We start from the raw sequence: 18,623 nt of genomic DNA, 5'->3' as shown, positions 1-18,623 counted from the left end.
TGGCCTCTTTCGTGGCAAGTTTTATTTCGTGACGAAACCATGGTAAATTTTGGAAAAACGTTATGTGCTTATAACTGCAAAGTCCTGTGCAATAGCAAAGCTATAGCGGCGCCTCAAGCTCGGCCCTAACAGCGTCGCGCCCTTTTCTGGTCTCGCGCAGATGTTCATGTCGGTGCTGAAGCGGCGCTGTGTGGTGAGCAAGGAGAGGCTGGGGGTGGTCGACGCGCAGCTGTACAGGCGCATGGCGAACAACCGTACCTTCTGGATGCGCACGGGCGTGGACGAGGACGAGGACCGCGACCGGCTGGGCTTCGCCTGCGGGAACCTGCTGGCCGCCTAGTACGTGCAGTCTGTTCGAAACACGCCATAGGTCCCACTCCCAGAGTCGTTCCGCGTTTAAGGAGAACACGTAACTGGTATTCAGACGAACATAACTTGATTGTGCTGTCAACTTCGGAGGGAGGGGGGGGGGAGGAAGTGCTCGATGTGACGCGTTCTTGACTTGTAACAAGGGAAATAAAGGCCGAAGCGTTTGTGTCGAAACTAGGGGCCGTATAACGTAAAACTATTCCAATATGTTTTTATTCCAATCTACTGACGTCAAATTTGCGTAACCGCGACGCAAGCAAGCATCGGGCGGTCACCTACAGGATTGTCAGAACAAACCAATCAAATGCTCCCCTCGTTCACAGGAGGTCACTTTTGTTTGCTTGAAAAACGAATAACATCGCCTGCACTGAGCTGCTTATTTGTCTTATCTAATTGACTCACAAGAGGCGAGGAGCATGCTCAAGTGGAGAGGGATTCCATGGGGCCGAGCCACTGCACTGAATATCGATAACCGGATGAAGAGGGTGATGCCAGCGTCTGCGATTGGTCCACTTTCTCTTACTTAGCTTGTGGTGGCTCGTCGACAATCGCGGCGGCGTGCAACGGAAGCTTAAGAATGACGCTAAAACGGATACTAAGCAAAGAAGAATTGGCAGAACGAGCTCGTAAACGTGCCGAAAGTTCTCAAAAACGTTACACGGCCATGCAAAAAAATTTATTGCACGCAAATAAACCCATGCTCTCCGGCAGGGCCGAATAGCGAGTGCCGGAGCGATCGGCGGCAGCCATCTTTTATTACTTTCGGAACGGGGCAGCCTGCGGCTATTCAGAAGAAAATTCAGTTTTGTTCGGCATATTAATGCATCTTTAACGCGTACGCGTCACTTTGATGCGGTATGTTTTTCCGGTTTTGTGACGTTGCGTAAGAGGCAGATGAAGTGGGTGCAGCCCGAAAACTTTTGACCAATAGCCGAGGGCTAACGGCGAAAGGGCGTCGAATCAGAAATAACTAATTTTGTTTTGTTCGGTCAAATTATGCATAATCAGTGTGTACACGTCATATCATTTGGGGAGCTATCGCGGTTTTCGTGACGTCGCGTGACAGACAGGTGAAGTGGGGGTGGTCCAAAAAAGTTTTTGACCAATCGCGGTGGGCTGATGGCAGAATTGGGATATAAAAGTTTGGAACAGTTTTACGTTATAGCACCCTAGGCTGTAATCAGTCCCGAAATACTAATATGCTGTTCACTTTAGCAATGGAACCGTGACGTACACTGCTAGACCACTTGAAGAAAAGTAGCAATAAAGATGCACATTGGAGCCAGACAACCTCTGCTTGATGTTAAATTAAGTGTTGAGCTCGTATCTGTTGGCCATCGGCCATGTCATTATAACGGTTTCTGTACTCATGTCATCGGCTCACTTCCTCATTTCAGTGGGCCGATGGTTCTAGTCGCTCGCTATTGGAACAAAACAACAACAGCAGCAGCAACAGCAATAACAAAAATAGTTTGCGCGTACATACAACAGGGCTGCAACGGCAGCAGGGTTCCAGCGGCAGCAGGGTTCCAACAGCTTTGGAATGACTTATACACTGTGAAAGCCGATCAGCAGGTGTAATGACGAAACATGCAAGGTGTGCACGGTAAATCTTGTTGAAGAGAGACGCGTTCCCATGTTTGGCTTTCTGGTTATTCATGGCACAGGACAACATCGCAGAAATACGACGAGGACGAAGAATGCACAAAGAAGACAGTGCCGTGTGTGTTTTCATTGCGCCCCACTTCGTCTCCAGATTTATGCGCTGTTCCTCTGTAAAGGGAGACTAGTCGCGATTAGTTCTTTAGGCACTTCAAGGCTGAAGAGATTAGCGTTTGGTTTAAGACTTGAAACATTGTATTGATCATAACAATCAAAATAAAGGAACTCTACTGCGAGACTCTAAACGGATTACAGCGGTTTTGTCAAACCATTCCGATGAGGCCCACAGACGGCAAGTGCACTCTCGAATTCGGGGCACACGAACGGTTAACAGCTTAGTAACTTCGGGGTCATTAGCATGCACGCCGGGCGGTCACTAAAAGTCGAAGTAGCACTACAAGATAGTGCGAGACGGTGCGGAAGTGTCGCTTACTTGTAATCCATTCGTTGTTATCATGCTCTTCCACTACTGAGAGCATAGCACGCTGTGTTCGCAGCACTTGCGAACCAGGTTTCTCGTGTGTGACGGTGGACGTGGTGGAAGAGCGACGGGTGTTCCCCTCGTACGACAACGTGGTGGACGCCGTGCTCACCACCTTTAACATATTCAGCCTGGACAACTGGAACATCCCGTACAACATGGTGCGTCTCACCGCTGCGCTCTTTCTCATTTCCCTCGCCTCAAGTGCGCATGCACTTTTGCGGAGCGCGTCTCCTGTACCTGCGCTTTTGTTGCATTGTTACTCAGTGTGCAAAAAAGCACACTTTACAGGAGGCAAAAATCGCGTAAAGCTGATTGTGTGTGTGCGCGCGCGCCTGCCAGTGATGTGCACTCAAAACGCGTTTTGTAGACGATCATTGGCAGCCCACTGACTGAAGCGTTGAACGTTGAAACCCGCAATTAATCACCTGTAAATTACTTGTACGGCGAGGCCGTTTATTTGATCTCTCTTGAGCGTAAGAAGCGCAAATGTCAACTTTTTCTTACTTTTGGCATTGGGCGCAGTACTGTTTGCCACTGAGGCAATAAAGTACGCAACCGTACATAGAAAGGAAACGCCACAGTTTCTGCAAGCGCCAGTAAAGGATGTGCCATGTAGTCGAACACCGAAACGACCGCAACTATGGTAGCGTACGACGAACTTTATTCAGGTCCTGAGGGATCAGTCTGGGACTGATGCGGGTCGCTCCCGCGTCGGGACAGAGAAGCCGAGCCCCTCTGTCGTCACACGGGCCCTCTGGACAGCCCTGAGTTGGTCTGCCAGCATTTCACTGTGCAGCATCCGCTGCCACGGCCGCGACTATGTCGGCGCGGAATATAAGCCAATCTCACCAGCCGATGGCGCTTTCCCGAAGCATACGTACGCCAACTCACGAGCGTCATGTCACTATTTACTATGCATCCGTAAACTCTCTGCTCCTCATGACATTCTCTGTTTCCTTGTATGCACTATTCTTTACGTTTGCCAGGATAGAGCCGCATCGTTCACTCTACTTTTCTTTTTTTGTTCGTGTCCGCGCAGCTACTGCAGGCGGTCGGTCCCACCTGCTTCCCGCTCTTCCTGTGCACGGTGATGTTCGGCTCGGCGTACCTCATCAACCTCATGCTCGCCGTCACCGTGCACACCTACGTCGGGGAGAACAACCTCAAGCGGGCTCGCAAGCAGAAGGTACGCGTGTTCGAATCATAGCCACTGTGCTACTGCGGCGGTTAAATAAAGAAAGAAGAGTAAAATTAACGTATAGTGGAACCTGAGCGAATAGACAAAGTCAACGTGGTTTGAAAAAATAATAGCTGGGTTAATGAGGTGGGCCCCAGGGAAACAAAAATAATAAATGCAATATCCTATAGCATAATCAATACAAGATCACTAAAATATCCACGCAAAATACAAAACACGATGTCAAGTGGCATTGTCAATACAAAATTAATAAATTAAAAGAGAGGCCGTTGTCGGTAATATTCATTATCTCTTTTGGGAGTTGGTTCCAGCTCCCAGTTGTTCAAAGAAGTGAAGTTGGTGAAACTGCAGGTTCAGACACCAGCCAATGAAGGGTCATCATCATGCCGCCGGTGTTGTTGTACTGGCACCTTCATTGTCATCGTGGCATTGTCGCTGCGTGGCTGTTTCCTTTGTAAACGTCGTCGTCTTCAATGTCGTCGTATTGCCATCGCCCCGTACAGTTGGGGAACTGGCACCAAGGGGCTCTATTTTCGCATGGAGTCCTCCTTACTTAATTTTAAATCGTACTGTTGTTTTAAACTGACACAAATGCTTCTTACGAACGTATTTTCAGCTTCGTTTTTATCGTAGGAAAGGTGCGAATTTCCGGGCTCTCATGACGATGGAGCAACGTGGTCTCACGGACACGTCAAGATTTATTTTTTTTTGTCGCTGAACCCAGTGCTCTCAGTGACACCCGAAATGCCGCAGCACGACAACTTTTGTGTGTTTTGCGCTCTGTGAGGAACTGCAAGAGTCGAGAGTATCACTTGATTTGTAGGCCAGTTGTCAGTGGATCTTGCAGAGCGACCTATAAAACTTTATAACGTGCAAGTTCGTACAGCGGAAAACGGCCATGACGACTGACGCCTACGCTCTCTTTCTTCTCTCTCTTGCAGATGGAGCAGGGATCCCTAATGGACTTGACTCTGTTCCAAGAAATTTGTGATTTCGAGGTGAACGTAGACCACCTGTACGTCCAACCGCTGGTCAGTCTCGCGCAGATACCCTCCGTCCACAAGGTACGCCTCATGCGTCGCGCAATCCCCTCCCCCCCCCCCCTTCCCACTCACAGAGATAATGTATTGTACACCACTATGATGTACGCCACTAAATTGCGAGTAGAAATTCTCGTAAACACAGTGGAAAAAAATTACGCGAGCTGTAAAATCGTGTATCACATTTGGCCACTTCCGATGCTATAACATATGCAGTTTACGTCACTGCGATATCTGTTTTAAGTGCAGGGCAACGAGTTTGTAAACTTCGAGCTGCTATTTTTTTCGGATCTTACCGATTTTCGACAGTGTTTGGAAAAACAAAAACAGAAGTCCTAAATCGAAATGCCGCTTCCTACAGTTGCTAGAATTTAAATTTCTCCCTCGGTGTCAACAAACTTTATTCAAATCTGCTCAGCAGTTGCCTATTTGAGTATTTCTCCAGAGAGCCCACGATGCGGCGTTTAGGCTCGGCCTACCCGTTCCTACGTGGGAGCGGCCCCCAGCTCTGCCCTAGGGCAAAGCTTCTCAGGACCTTGTCATTAAAGTTCTTTGTCTGTCTGTCTGTCTGTCCGCTCTACATATACTTGAATAGGAAAATCGTAGTTGGTTCCACACGACGTCGGAGTGATTTCAGAAAATTTTGTAATCCAATTTCGCAATCATCCCTCTTCAGTTGGTCAAAAAATTTTCAGGCCAGTTCCAACCTCGTATGTTTGTCACGGAACGTAAAGAAAACCGCGATAGCGCCCCGTCTGATATAACGTGTACACACTGATTATGCATGCAGTAGTGATTATGCATGGGGCAAGTTGGGCTAGGTGGTGGAAGTTCATCTTGTAATACGGGGGTTACCGCGCTATAAACACACGGACAACATACGGAGAAATGGACAGGACGCGCGCAGACTCACAATTGAATTTTATTGGGTGAAAGATGTTTTCAGCTGTAGTATACAACACAAAAACAAATAACGCCGTAAAATGCCTACAAACGTCGTCTGCACTGAACTTCGAGCCGAGCAATTTCATCTCCAAGAGTTTGGGACTCGTCTCCGCTCGAAGCGGCACACAAACGAAGCAGGAGTCCCGTGAACAAAGGATATGTACTATATAGAAAACGACGATTTAATTTATCTCTCCTCCCGAAAACGCCGTTTACATGGCGGGAACACGCAACGGTGACTGCGAATACACCTTAACAGTTCCTATTGAAGGAGCCGCAGCCCTCGCCATCGCTCCTGAGATTTTGCGCGCGTTTTTTTTTTTTTGCCCCCGTCATGATCATCATCATCATCACCAGCCTGGTTACGCCCACTGCAGGGCAAAGGCCTCTCCCATATTTCTCCAACAACCCCGGTCATGTACTAATTGCGGCCACGCCGTCCCTGCAAACTTCTTAATCTAATCCGCCCACCCGACTTTCTGCCGCCCCCTGCTACGCTTCCCTTCCCTTGGGATCCAGTCCGTAACCCCTAATGACCATCGGTTATCTTCCCTCCTCATTACATGTCCTGCCCATGCCCATTTCTTTTTCTTGATTTCAACTAAGATGTCATTAACTCGCGTTTGTTCCCTCACCCAATCTGCTCTTTTCTTATCCCTTAACGTTAAGTTATCCCTTAACGTTAGCGTTAAGTGTTGCGCACGTTTGCTGTCGCAGGTGCGACAGCTGCGTTTCAAGCAGCGGCTTCGCCGCGGCGAAGGGGAGGCCCTGACTCGGGAGCTGGGATTCGGCGCCTTCGCCGACATGGTGACGGACGAAGCGAACGCGCCCCGGCCGCTGCTGCGGGCCGCCACGCTGCGACCGCCCGCGGCCACGCGACGGATGCACTCCGACGAGACGTACGAGCAGCCGATCGCTGCCGCAGCGGCGCCGGTGGTGGTACGCATCTCGAATACGCGAGATCTGGAAAGGTAGAGCCGACGCTGTATTTACTCCAGCTTTCAAACAAACAAACAAAAAAACAACTGTGGGTGTGGGAATAGTAACTATAACGAGGCCGCGGATGCTGTTTCGCGATAGAGGAAAGAAACTGCTGGGAGCGAGAATGACATCAGGCATGCAGCCTTCGCAAGGCAACGTCCTCTGACCGTGCGGCGCCGTTCCTCCCCTCCCCGCTTTCATTCGAGGAATCGAGGCGAAATGCGCACATCGCGTGTTGAATCCTGGAAAAGGAGCACCCCGTGTACGTGGCTTGGTTCGCGGTAGGGTTTGAGTGACGCCTTGGCAAGCCGTAGTTGCAAGCCGCTTTCAAACCGAGCCCGTCTCGCTGGCTTTGTGCTCTCCGCAGCCGATGCATTGACGTGCTGGCCTCGATACAGTTGTAGTTTCGAAGGCGATGCCAGTTCCGGAGCCTCCGCACGATTATCGACGCGTTCCGGCTTCAAATGCGGCCGTGTACGAGTGACGCAGCAGAAAATCGGGACGACGAATCCTGCAGCGCAGCCACGCGGTGAACAGAAGAGCACGTACCTTTTGCTTGGGTGCTTTTTCCATCGTATCCCCCCCCCCTCCCCTCTTCTTTTATTTTTTTTTAATGACTGGCCTTTATGATTGTCACGCGACGCTCCCTCCTAAGATTCTTTTTTTTTTTCATCCGTGTATCAAATTCATCCATACTGTCGGATTCGCCATCTTTTGTGCTGTGTGACTGGGTCAAATGGTTGCTACAACTTCTCTGATTGGCTCAAAACGCCAACGTGGCGAGATATGACACTGTCCAGGATAGCACCCCGTGTCGAATGCGAATCTAACAGTGCAAGAGAAGCGAATCGAATCGAACACCTTCCGAATAGTTTTTCCAATAACCAACAGCCACTTGCACCGTTAATAGAAACAATGTTCGCACCTTTTTATATTCACAACATTATCAAGTTTCTTTCATTACGTTGCACGTTACGAAGCATTGTTTATTAAAAGCACGAACGAAGCATTAGGGAGAAATAAGAAATTTGTTGGCACACGCAGGAATCTTCGCAGGATGCGGATAATCAGTCTAGCCGGAAAAAGTCTGCCTACGAACGACGTAGCCCGCTCATCTACGTAACTTCTCATTCTTATTCCTGTTACGGCCTCCGGGATGAAGTTCAGCGCACTTTCTGCTTCATTCTTATTTTGGGTCGCACGCAGTTGGCGAGTGAAGTATTCGTGTTAACGAATAGTGGCCATTCTATTCGAAGGCCGAACAAATAGTACAATATTCGACTCGCTATTCGAAAGTTTCGAATATTAGCGTACCCCTAGCTAAAGACGTGGCATCTGTTTGAGCAAACAAAGCTTAATCCTTAACCAGGTACGAGACGGAAGGGATGACAAGTTGATCGAGCGCATGTCCTAAAACTCCAGCCTCCGTTTCGACAACTCGACGTGTCCTCGCCAGGGCCCCTTGTCGACTGTACGTTCGTTGAAGCGTTGTAAAACAGCATAGCAAGCTTGTGCGCCGAAGCCTGCGAATTACAACGCTCGCGTTTGTATTTCCACGCAGGGGGCCGCCCGCGCCCAGAGTCAGCCGGCGGGCGTCCGAGCAGACATCCCTCTCCGAGGTAAGGTGACCGAGAGCGCGCGCTGCTTCTGGTGACAGGGTGAAGGTCAAGGACGTTTTACTTGGCGAAAGCCCATAACACTCGGAAAACACGTAACGGTCAACACACAACACGAAAAACACATAACGGTCAACTTGCAAAGTATGCAAGCTCTCCAGAGGCTACCTGCGATACACTAGTGGTGCAGGTCGAGGCATCTCTCCTTTGTGCCTCTCTCACTTTCTGTCCAGAGGCTTTTATTTTTAGTAATTTATGTGCCTCAAAATAAAAGAATGTCCACTGGATTGTCTTGCCTTCCTGTTGACTTTCCTTTAGTATATACGTTAAGAAACAGCCTCGCTATCAGAGTACCTATATGTCCACTGTGGGGACGGAAGGCTTCTCCCAGCGATCTCCAATTGCCATTTTTCTTGCTTCAGCCGACCAAGTTCTAGACTGCGTCTTCCTTTTGGCGGCACCTATTCTGTTGCTCGCGTGTTACATGACCTGGCCAACTCCTCTACCTCGGCTAATTCGCTCGTATATATATATATATAATCTACGAAAAGCAGTCATCCACAGACATCCGAATGAAACAGCTTCATAAACTTACAAACGACGTCTGGCTTTCTATAGAATGTCGGCACAAATATTTGTTATCGAAAAGTCATTTTTCTTGCGACGGGGATTCTGGCATATAGGTCGTGAAGGCTATCGTCTGCATATGCGCTCAGCGACTTACGTATGATGAACTGTGAGTCCTACGTAGTTTGTCCATAGCAGAGTAGCATTTGACACAAGTGGCAGTCTACTTTTTCACTTGAACTTGTAAATATTTAGGATGTGACAAATCTACGGCGCTTCGGAAGGCTGCAGTGAAAATTTGCTGTGCGGCGTAGATGGTCCAGACACAGTGACACGATGATCAGATAGCTATCGCCGTACCTTCTGAGGCACCGTTTGCAGAACGCGTCAGTTATCTTTACAAGTGTATGTTATTGATTTAGAGCTAATGCGCAGCACCGGTTAGTATCGTTTTGAACGGATGACATAACAGTTGACCGTGTTTTCCTTTTAGATTGGTAAAATTTAGTTGTGAATTTAAATGAATTGCTGTTTCCATTTTGGGGGGGGTTAGTTTTGAAGCACTATCAGCACTGGGGCTTTGCGCGCTTGTCGATTTCAACGTAGATAATCCTTTAACTATGTGTCCCGACGCGCTTGCCCGGGAGCGCTCTTCTTCGACGTGGTCGAGCCGGTGAGTGGTTGAATAGCGCGGTCTGCATTGCAGCGGACTGGGCCACGGTCCGAATGGTGTGCCTCGCCATGGAGAAGAGCCCAATCCTCGACCTCACCATCCACGTTCTCATCATCCTCAGCACCCTGTTCCTCGCCCTGGATGGCAGCTACGCCAACGCTCAGTTCAAGAGCATGCTCACCTGGGGAAACATGGTACGTCGGCTGCATCATGCAAGTGGGAGCACTCTTCGAACAGTTGCCACATGACACGCGATGTCATAAAGGTGTTGGATATGGTCCAGAGTTGTAGCTTAACGGCTGTGTCGTGCCCGCAACCGCCATCCAAGGTGGGGCAGCCGGGAGCCCTGGAGTCACACGTTGCGTTGTCTGCTGAAGGGAGGAGGGCAGGTCAGGGACATAATTTTGCACAGAATAAGAGTTCATAGCTGCCGGCCAGCGCTTCTAACGCCTCTGCTTGAGTACTGCCTTGCGCTACTGCCGGTTATCCCACTCTCATCGTGATGAGTCTCGGCAGTGTGCAATTTACGAGAGCGTGAAACATGGCGTACACAGTCTTTGTCGAAATTCGCGAAGCATCTGCGTGGGTGGCCGACTTTCGCGGCAGGCAGCGTGATGGCGACCACGTGGAACTTTGGTCATTATGAAATCCCGGAAATTTAGGGGGAAAGTGTTCCTCCTGCTCATGGGATCGCTGAACACCAGACGTGGTACGACAGCTCTGTGACCGAGTAGTCATTCGCGGAGTGGCTTCGAAACTTTTGACAAGGACTGTTGTACCTTGTCGTTACGTGTGAGCTCACTCCCCCCCTGCCCCCAACATATTCCTAGCACACATCGCGAGCAGCAAGTCGCGGCGCCTATATATCTGGCAGCTCACATTCAGGAGAATCACGGGCTCTATCCGATGCATTCCGATGGGGGCGGGACACAAAAACTTTAATGTATATACCACGCATTGGGCACATATTGAAAAAAACAGATGGTTGAAATTCATCCGTATTCTCTATTGCGGCTTGTCTCATAATCAGTTCGTAGTTTGGCAAGTAAAATCCCACAATTTTATTCAATTTTGCCATTCAGGAGAAAGCCCTCGCAGATGGCCCAAACGTAACCGCTCCCACGACAACACGAGCTATCCGGGGCTGTAAGGAAGGCTCTGGAGCCACCATGTTATGCGTTAAAAACGTCCCACGCTCTGTATCAAAGCTTGCTCACCTCTGGCGTTGCGACATAGCTGGCAATTCGATCACCGCAGGCGGCCAGCGTGGCCTTCTCCGTCGAAATGGCCATCAAGCTATCCGCGCGCGGCTGGTCCTTCTTCCACAAGAAGTTCTCGGTTCTCGACCTGGGCGCCGTGATCTGCAGCATCACCTCCGACTTGCTGGTGCTGCTGCGCTACGAAGTGGGCGTCCGCACGCGCTTTCTCAGGCTGTTCCGGCTGGTGTACGTGGCGCGCACATGGGACACGCTGTTCTACATGCTCAACATGATGCTCTCGCTGCTGAAGCCGCTGCTCAACCTGCTGCTCGTCATCATGCTCGTGGTCGTGGCGTTCGCCGTCGCCGCCGAAGACCTCTTCGACTCCGGAGACCGTAAACCGCAGTCGCGGTGAGCGAGTGGCCTACGATCATCACAGATAGATAGTTTGCACAGAAGTCATCGCGGCCGCCATCATTAGGGTACTAGCACGTCGAGAAGAAGTGTAATCAAGAAACGTGACAGCACGATGGGCCCATCTTATGTCGAACGACAAAGCGATAACAGTGACAAACCGGTGAAAAACAGTCACGGTCAATAAGCAAAACAATGTGCGCGTGGTAATACAATGCATTGACCTCATCGTGGCCGCCATCTTTGCGTACTAGGGCAGTGAGAGGTGCGTCTGTGTCGTCGCACGAAAACTAACTATAGTCCAAGTTTCCTTGGAGTATATACCCTGTCCTTACGCGTTTAGCGAAGCCAACGGCGTAGTGAGTTGATAAGAAATCGATTAGTTATCCGATGCCGATTCCGCTTTCGCGCAGGTGGAACAGCCGCGACTTTCTGCACAGCGTGCTGCTCATGGTGCGCCTCTTCTGCGGCGACATGTTCGATCCGCTGGTCAACTGCTTCCACGAGGGCCACGGCAGGCTCCGATGCGTCGCCTTCTACAGCAGCGTCTTCTTCGTCGGCAACTACGTGCTGCTCAACGTCTTCCTCGCCTTCCTGCTCAGCAGCTTCAACGTCGACAGGATCGTCGAGAGGGTGAGGCGGAATGAGGCGATACGCGACTCGCCAGTTTCCAGGTCATCACAAGAAAAATTGAATCAGTTTATGCTGCACGTCACGAGACGCACACGTGGTTTCTCTGGCCACTTGCGTGCTACGCGGTCAAACTAAATGAAAATTGACGTCGTCGTTCTTCGTGACGGAACAAGTTTTGGCACAGCTGACAAATTATCGGTCAAAGGTTCAAGCTTCCGTGGTAGGAACGTACAAACGTGACATTCGTAAGAAACGACGTCGGCGTCTCAACGAGTACCTTTGGTTTGCGCCGCTACAATGACTTATTAAGCGTATATTTCTGCAAGTAAGCAAGCGTGATCTAGATAAGATTTGATTGTTCTGTCTGTATTGAATCAGAAATGCCTGTCGGGCAGCGCAGACAAAGTCCGTACTAGTGTTGTAGCACACTGACGCTGCTGTTTACCAGCAATTTTCTTGGTGCTTATAGTGGTTCAACATATGTAGAAATTCCTCACAAGAACGCGTGCGGTGATTGTGGCATCGAAATCTGCGAAGTGCTTTTAGAAGCGTTAGTTCATCGCAGCTCTTGTTTTCCCTTGGCACAGAACTCGCCTGGAGAGATCCTCTTCGAGAAGATGGTGTGCAGCTTCAAGTCCTGGTGCAAGAATAGCTGGAAGCGCTTGTGGGTGCGTCCCCGTTATTGATGCTTGAGGGATGACTGTGGAGTATGGGATGATGTAGCAGCGAAAACTGCGTTCCCCAACGCGACCAGACAAGGTGTCGTACCAACCGAGCACATAAAGGAGCATTGCTAAATCCTCAGATACATCTGCAGATAATCACGCTATGTTTTTTTTTTGTAGAACACGCAAATTTACAGAAAGGCTTCAAATATTCGAAATTTTGCGTTTCTGTCATCTTTTTTTTTTAAATGTAGAACAGGCAGATTTACAGAAAGCCTTCAAACATACCGGATTTTGCTCTGTCAGATGATCCTACCTACAACCATAAAGTTTTCTACTAGAAGTGTACTAGAAGAAAATATGCCACTGAGATTGTTCAGCTAGCAATGGAGTGATGGTTAATACATGTATTCGTATGATCTTCGTGTTTAATTGTGGCATCAAACATTTCTGCGGCTTTATTTGCTGTGCTTTATTTGTCTTTAACGGCTTATATATTTTAGGAATCCTATATTCCTTAACGCAGGGGGCACTAAGACTCTACGCGAATGCAGAACTAGAAGTACTACTAATTGCTGAACTTATAACGCAATAAATGTTTTGAAACTCGTCAATTTGCGAAGTGACAAAGTCGTTTCGAGCCAAGTGAACACAGAATAATTATTCTTATGCTGGCTTGACCGCCATGTTTGTAGCTCCCGATAGACAAGAGTCAGAGTTCCGGCCAGGGCTGGGCAAACGTAATTTTCAATTGTATCATAATATAGATATGATATACTGAGCTTATAAGTATTTGAGAGACAGATACAAGATAACTAGCCATTTCATTGTATTCGATACGTATCTATTTGTATCTTAAGATACATCGATACATTAGTTTTTTTTTCTCATTATAACTCCGCTAGGGGCACCTGAAAGTTTACTAGTGTTTACTTGCATATTTTTTATATCCCGCCAGCTGATCTCCTTCCTTTCAAATTTCCTCTGCTAACACACATGGATTTTGATGCGAAAACATCAAATGGCACGTTGAGCGACAAAGCCGGCGTCTGTAGCAGTGAAGCGGCACCTAAATTCCCATTGGTTGCGACGTCACATCACGTGGTCATCTCGGTGGAGCAGAGCGGGCGAAAGAGAGCACATCCTGCCGCACTTGCGCGCCAGATGTTGCATGAGGGGAAAGGGCATCACCGCAACGCCACGTCACCCTCGCTCCCGGAAGTGTGTGCTATCCGCGCGTTCTTTGTCCGCGCAAGCTATTGCCTGCGTTCTATGGTGCCGAGCACGAAGCTTCCAGCAACATGGCGTGATATGAGAACTACCTTGAATTCCATTCTGCAGTTGCAACATTGTACTTATAGACCACTATAAAAAAGCAACTAATGTAGTAAAATTTTATAATTGCCAATGCTAGTGCAACACAGCGTCCAATATTCTCAATCATCTTGGTTATAAAAATAGCACTAAGTGTCGTCTCTTAGAAGAAATATTGACTGCCCCAAATAGGTTGCCTCCGTAACTTTGAGAGTCTTCACGAATTTTGCTGTAAGTGTATCTTGCAATCTTAAGATACACGGCACTCCGCAGGATGTATCGAAAATACAGATATACCGATACACGTGTTGCCGAATATATCCTGTGCAGATACGAGGTTCCCGAGAAGTATGTTGAGATAGATTTGCTAAGAAATGTGTCTTCAATTCTGTCCGTGTGGTTCTCACTAGTAATTTTTTTTTTGTAAGAAGCTCGGTTCATCGAACGAAACATCTAAAGCACCGGCCTCTTCAACGGTGAGGTTCAAGGCCCATACAGCCGACTTACTGCGGTCACAGTGAAAAGTGTGCTGTGATCATGCTTTCCGTTTCTTTTTTTTTTACAGAAGAGAATGGTTTTTGCTTACATGAATTACAACCATGCGATAGCAGCTCATGTGTACATATTATCTTGCATAGTTAAGCGAAAATGACATTGAAAAATTCGGCTGATCCCACTGCATAATCGGAGAAACATGGCTGTTCAAAGGGGGTTAACTTACTAACCACACACCTGTCTCCTCTTCATACGACGTAAGCGGTTTATATCCAGCGAGTAATGCTTTTGCGTGGACGCTGTAATGATGTTTTGTTGGTGTTGCTGTTGTGTGTGGCAAAGCCAGTGTCAAGGAGACACTTTTTATTATTTCATTTGCTAATCTGTTTTGTTTACATCAAGTATGATGTATTACATGTGCTATACCTTATACTGCGCTTTACTTTCATACCACAGTTGCAAGCGTGCCTACGGGTCAATAAATTTCCTTGTCAACTTGCAAATCGGAGCCCAGCGCTTGCATGCAGGCTCCGTAGATAACAAGATTAGCGCTGTGCTTGAATGCCTTGGACGGTGTTGGCGGGACGCGGCAAGCAAGGCAACTGCTGCTGGGCGGAAGGAGCTGCGCACCGCAGCCGAGGAGGTTTAACCGCAGCTAATAGGCGTCCCGACGCTGGCTAGTTGAGGAGAGCCGCCGGGGGCGTCGCGCCTGGTCGTGGACCAAAGGGAAAGTGTCGGCGTCAGTCGGCGCCCAGTAAATTTATATTCGATGACGTTAGCTTGACGTTTATTATCCGTTCCTCTCAGACTAGTGCATACACACACCAGCGCAGCAGGAACGCTAGTGCATCTATATTGAGCGTAAAAAAAATAATTCTGGAGTGGAGGTGCTGCTCTGAAATTGAAGCCGGCCGCCGCCATCTTACTAAGGGAAGCGATTAACGCTAGGATGTGGCGGAGTAGAAAAAACGTTTTCGCTTTCAGCGGTTTTGAAACGGCCAATTTTGCCATGCCGATGATTCTTGATGTGTCTGTCAGTGCCACTCGTTTTAGGATCAAAATTGAACGTCTTGACAACTTGTTATGGGAGATCGCAATATGACGACTAAGCCAATGGCAATATTCTAGGCCGAAACAACAAGCTTTTATTTTTCAATCACTCCAGTATTTATTATCACAGAGCAAGAGCGGCGGCACTGCCACTATGCTCCACCTAGCTCAGCACGCTTCTAACGATGAAGTGAGGGAAAGCGCTGGCTTCACCTCTGCTGGTAAGAATCTGCGGGGGTTGCCACCACAGAATTTTTCGTAAAACCTCCTTGATTGAGCGTGAGCACAACACTCACATACTTGGGTTATTTTTTCTTAACCTGCTTTGGCCGTACGAGTGTAGCTAGTGTAGGAAGTTGCCATTTTATTGCGATAGCAATTATAATGGACACTTCAGGCGCATTTTTGCCGTCGCCGTAACCGTGATGTTCCGCATAAAGTCCAAGGGCGATAGCACCGTCGCCGCGGGCCGCATGCTGTAGGTGCGAGGGAAAGCGCGTGAGGGGAGGCGGCGATCATGGCTCAATATTGCGCGCGCAAGGGAGGAAAGCGGGGAGGGAACGCGCCGACTTCCTTCGCGCGAGAGATCGCGCGGGTGGAGAGGGAGATGCGGCGTTGTGCTTGGGCAGCAACTGCATATTGTGCGACCGCACCCGAGGGGCACTGGTGATCGCGGCTCAATCTCGCGCTTGCAAGGGAGGAAAGCGGGGAGGAAACGCGCTGTCTTTGGTCGCGCGCATTGCGGCGGGGGGATGTTGGGCGGAGTTGTGCTCCGGCAGCAGTTGCGCATTGCGCGAACGCGCGCGCCCTATCTTGAAAGCGGTCTGCGTCGGGGGCTGGTTATAGGTGCGACGGTGGCTCATACCGTTGTGCTTGCTGCCTTGCCACCGCTCAGTGTGCGTTGAAGCGATACCTCAGCTTGACTGTCGCTTGACTTTGAGAATCAGCCTCACATGGTTTCTCTTGGATTTTGTTGGAAGAAACCTTATAGTATCAAAGCTTTGTCTGCTCGGTTTATCAAATGTTCAGATTGGTAATTTTTGTTGTCTGCCTTTGTCGATTGCTTGAAAATCGCGCGGGGTGTACCGCTCCACGAGCGTAGATGAGTTCCTAAGAGCTGACGCTGCCACCTGTCGCGTGCACGCATGAGGCACGTGGCACAAATGCACGATATACCTGGACCTGGACGATATACAGGGCGAAGCCCGATTTTCGGCGGAAGTGCTCTTAACCTATAGATGCTGTAATGAAGCAGACGCATAAATGGGCTCTCAGTTTCTTTTAATGTATGCAGAACAACTTACACCAGCAGAGCCGCCAGCTCCGAGCACTCTCTTCTTTCCTGTCTCTCTCACCTCTTCGTACCTTCTACTCCTTCTCCAGAACGTTTGACTGGTCAGGTGTCAGAAGCACGCTAGATAGTTCCGGCAGATTTTACAGGAGTAAAACACGCTTCCGCATTTCTCTTTCATTATCGCGAGATGAGGCGGTCTACGAAATAAGCGCATTTGTTGCAAGTTGTGGCCTTTTGGGTAATAGTATTGCATTCTTTGCCCGATTTGCAGCATCCATCCTCTGACGAGACGCACGCACTTCCCACCGCAGAGAGGTAAGTGCATCGACTGTTTTTTTTTTTTTCAGACGATCACATGCATCTTGCCTTGGAGATGTGGCAATTTCATGGTGCCATTGCTGGTGACCGCGTGACGAACATTCGTGCGATCCGCCATCATTATCATTCCAGTTGATACGCATGTTCTGTGGGACAGCGTTTACACATGGAAAAGCGCTGTCCGCCTGTTACGCCCGTATTGTTGTGTAGATGTCAAACGGAATGGTTGTATTATTTTTTATTATTTACGTATTATTGAATGATTGTAACGATGTAATTTTTAATATTGAGCGGAAGTTGGCGCCAAGCACATTGCGCTGAACCGTTCCACAGTTGACAGCTGCGCCAGGACACAGCCTATAGAGAGTGTCGGAGAAAAAGTAGGAGGGGCGTGATAAACATAAGCCGTGACACCTACGATCGTTGATCACGGAGCAGCGGTGCTCGAAATCTGAAAATGTCGCATTCCCTGCATGACTGGGCGTTTGCAATCGAGCTTAGAAGAGCGAGCATTCCCGAAGTTGAAGCTCGGGAAAACTATACGGGTGCGTAACACCGAGACCAGCGATGGAGCGTTGATCCTTGTGGTTATTATTGTCGCCTCATCTTCTTCACATCCCTAGCGACCGGTTCCGGCTAGTGTTGGGGTGATACATAATGATGGCTTCGCAGCGCCCCTTGGTCGGTACAAGGTGCATATTGGGTTGTGGATATAACGGTGTGCTAGATCTTATTTTTCTCTCATTTCTGTTTCCGCGGCGAACATTCCGCATGCTCTTGTATAAAAAAGAAAAGAAAACGCCTCTGTCAAACCACATTTTTCTGCTTCTGGCACATAGGCTGTCAGACTGAGCGTATTTCAGCAACATACGCGGAAACGCTGGTCATTTTGTTCGCGTCTCTGCTGTTGGGCTGCTAAGCACGAGGTCGTGAGATCGAATGCCGGCCACGGCGGCCGCATTTCGATGGGTACGAAACGCGAAAACATCCGTGTGCTTAGATTTAGGTGCACGTTAAAGAACCCAGGGTGGTCCAAATTTCCGGAGTACACTTCCGGAATGGCACACTTGCGTAAACCATTCCTCTTCGTAATTTATTACGCTGTTTGGATCGGGAAAGGCGGTGCGTGCTTCGTCTTTGTGCCCAGGACCCCCGGCTGGGCGAGGAACGCGTGGCTTGCGGCGCAGCACCGAGCCGAAGTCCTGACCGGCCACCGCGCGTTCAGGCTCCTCGTGGCCCTTCTCATTGTGCTCAGCAGCATCGTGCTGGTGAGGGCTCCGCATCTGCAAGCGGGGCATGCTCGCTTTACACTGACGGTTGAGCGTGCATCCTGCGGTAACCGCATACACTGTTGTGCGCGCCAGTGGATGCGTACACACACGCACACACAACATGCACACGCACGCACGCACGCAGATACACAGAAATACACAAAACAAATTGGGGACACATAAGCACCTCTGAGTTGTGAATGCACAAGCAGTAACGTCCAGTTGAATGCCGCTGAGCGGACCTTCGAGTTTTGCGCTGCGAGTGATGCACTATAGTGGTACGGGCTGCCCGAGCCGGAAAGCAACAGCAGCCTGCGGTGCCAACGCCGCATGCCACCGACGTTCTGCGCGACGAGAGACCGAGGAAGCAGCAGCGGCGACCAAGGCGGGCAGGCAGCGCAGCAGCTAAGCCTAGAGACTTTGAGAGAGAGAGAG

General features: G+C 49.3%; 1 protein-coding gene across 7 annotated transcripts in view; it reads left to right on the top strand.

Moving 5' to 3' along the window:
• Positions 1-18,623, top strand: part of LOC135918744 (sodium channel protein PaFPC1-like) — an 81,907-nt gene that overhangs the window by 18,221 nt on the left and 45,063 nt on the right. For 4 of the 7 annotated variants that reach the window (XM_070532103.1, XM_065452406.1, XM_070532104.1 and 1 more), the window contains 12 exons: positions 161-339; positions 2,529-2,673; positions 3,555-3,701; positions 4,655-4,777; positions 6,416-6,637; positions 8,241-8,298; positions 9,569-9,729; positions 10,793-11,145; positions 11,562-11,781; positions 12,369-12,449; positions 16,871-16,914; positions 18,065-18,185. In XM_070532103.1, coding sequence (XP_070388204.1) covers positions 161-339; positions 2,529-2,673; positions 3,555-3,701; positions 4,655-4,777; positions 6,416-6,637; positions 8,241-8,298; positions 9,569-9,729; positions 10,793-11,145; positions 11,562-11,781; positions 12,369-12,449; positions 16,871-16,914; positions 18,065-18,185 — 1,854 coding nt within the window. The remainder of the gene's footprint in view (positions 1-160; positions 340-2,528; positions 2,674-3,554; positions 3,702-4,654; positions 4,778-6,415; positions 6,638-8,240; positions 8,299-9,568; positions 9,730-10,792; positions 11,146-11,561; positions 11,782-12,368; positions 12,450-16,870; positions 16,915-18,064; positions 18,186-18,623) is intronic. The other 3 variants (XM_070532105.1, XM_065452408.1, XM_065452409.1) reach the window with 1 other exon arrangement.

This window comes from Dermacentor albipictus, chromosome 1, assembly GCF_038994185.2.
Source record: "Dermacentor albipictus isolate Rhodes 1998 colony chromosome 1, USDA_Dalb.pri_finalv2, whole genome shotgun sequence".
Classification (NCBI taxonomy): Eukaryota; Metazoa; Arthropoda; class Arachnida; order Ixodida; family Ixodidae; genus Dermacentor; species Dermacentor albipictus.
The sequence above is the reverse complement of the archived record's forward strand: the minus strand, read 5'-3'. Positions and strand labels throughout refer to the sequence as shown.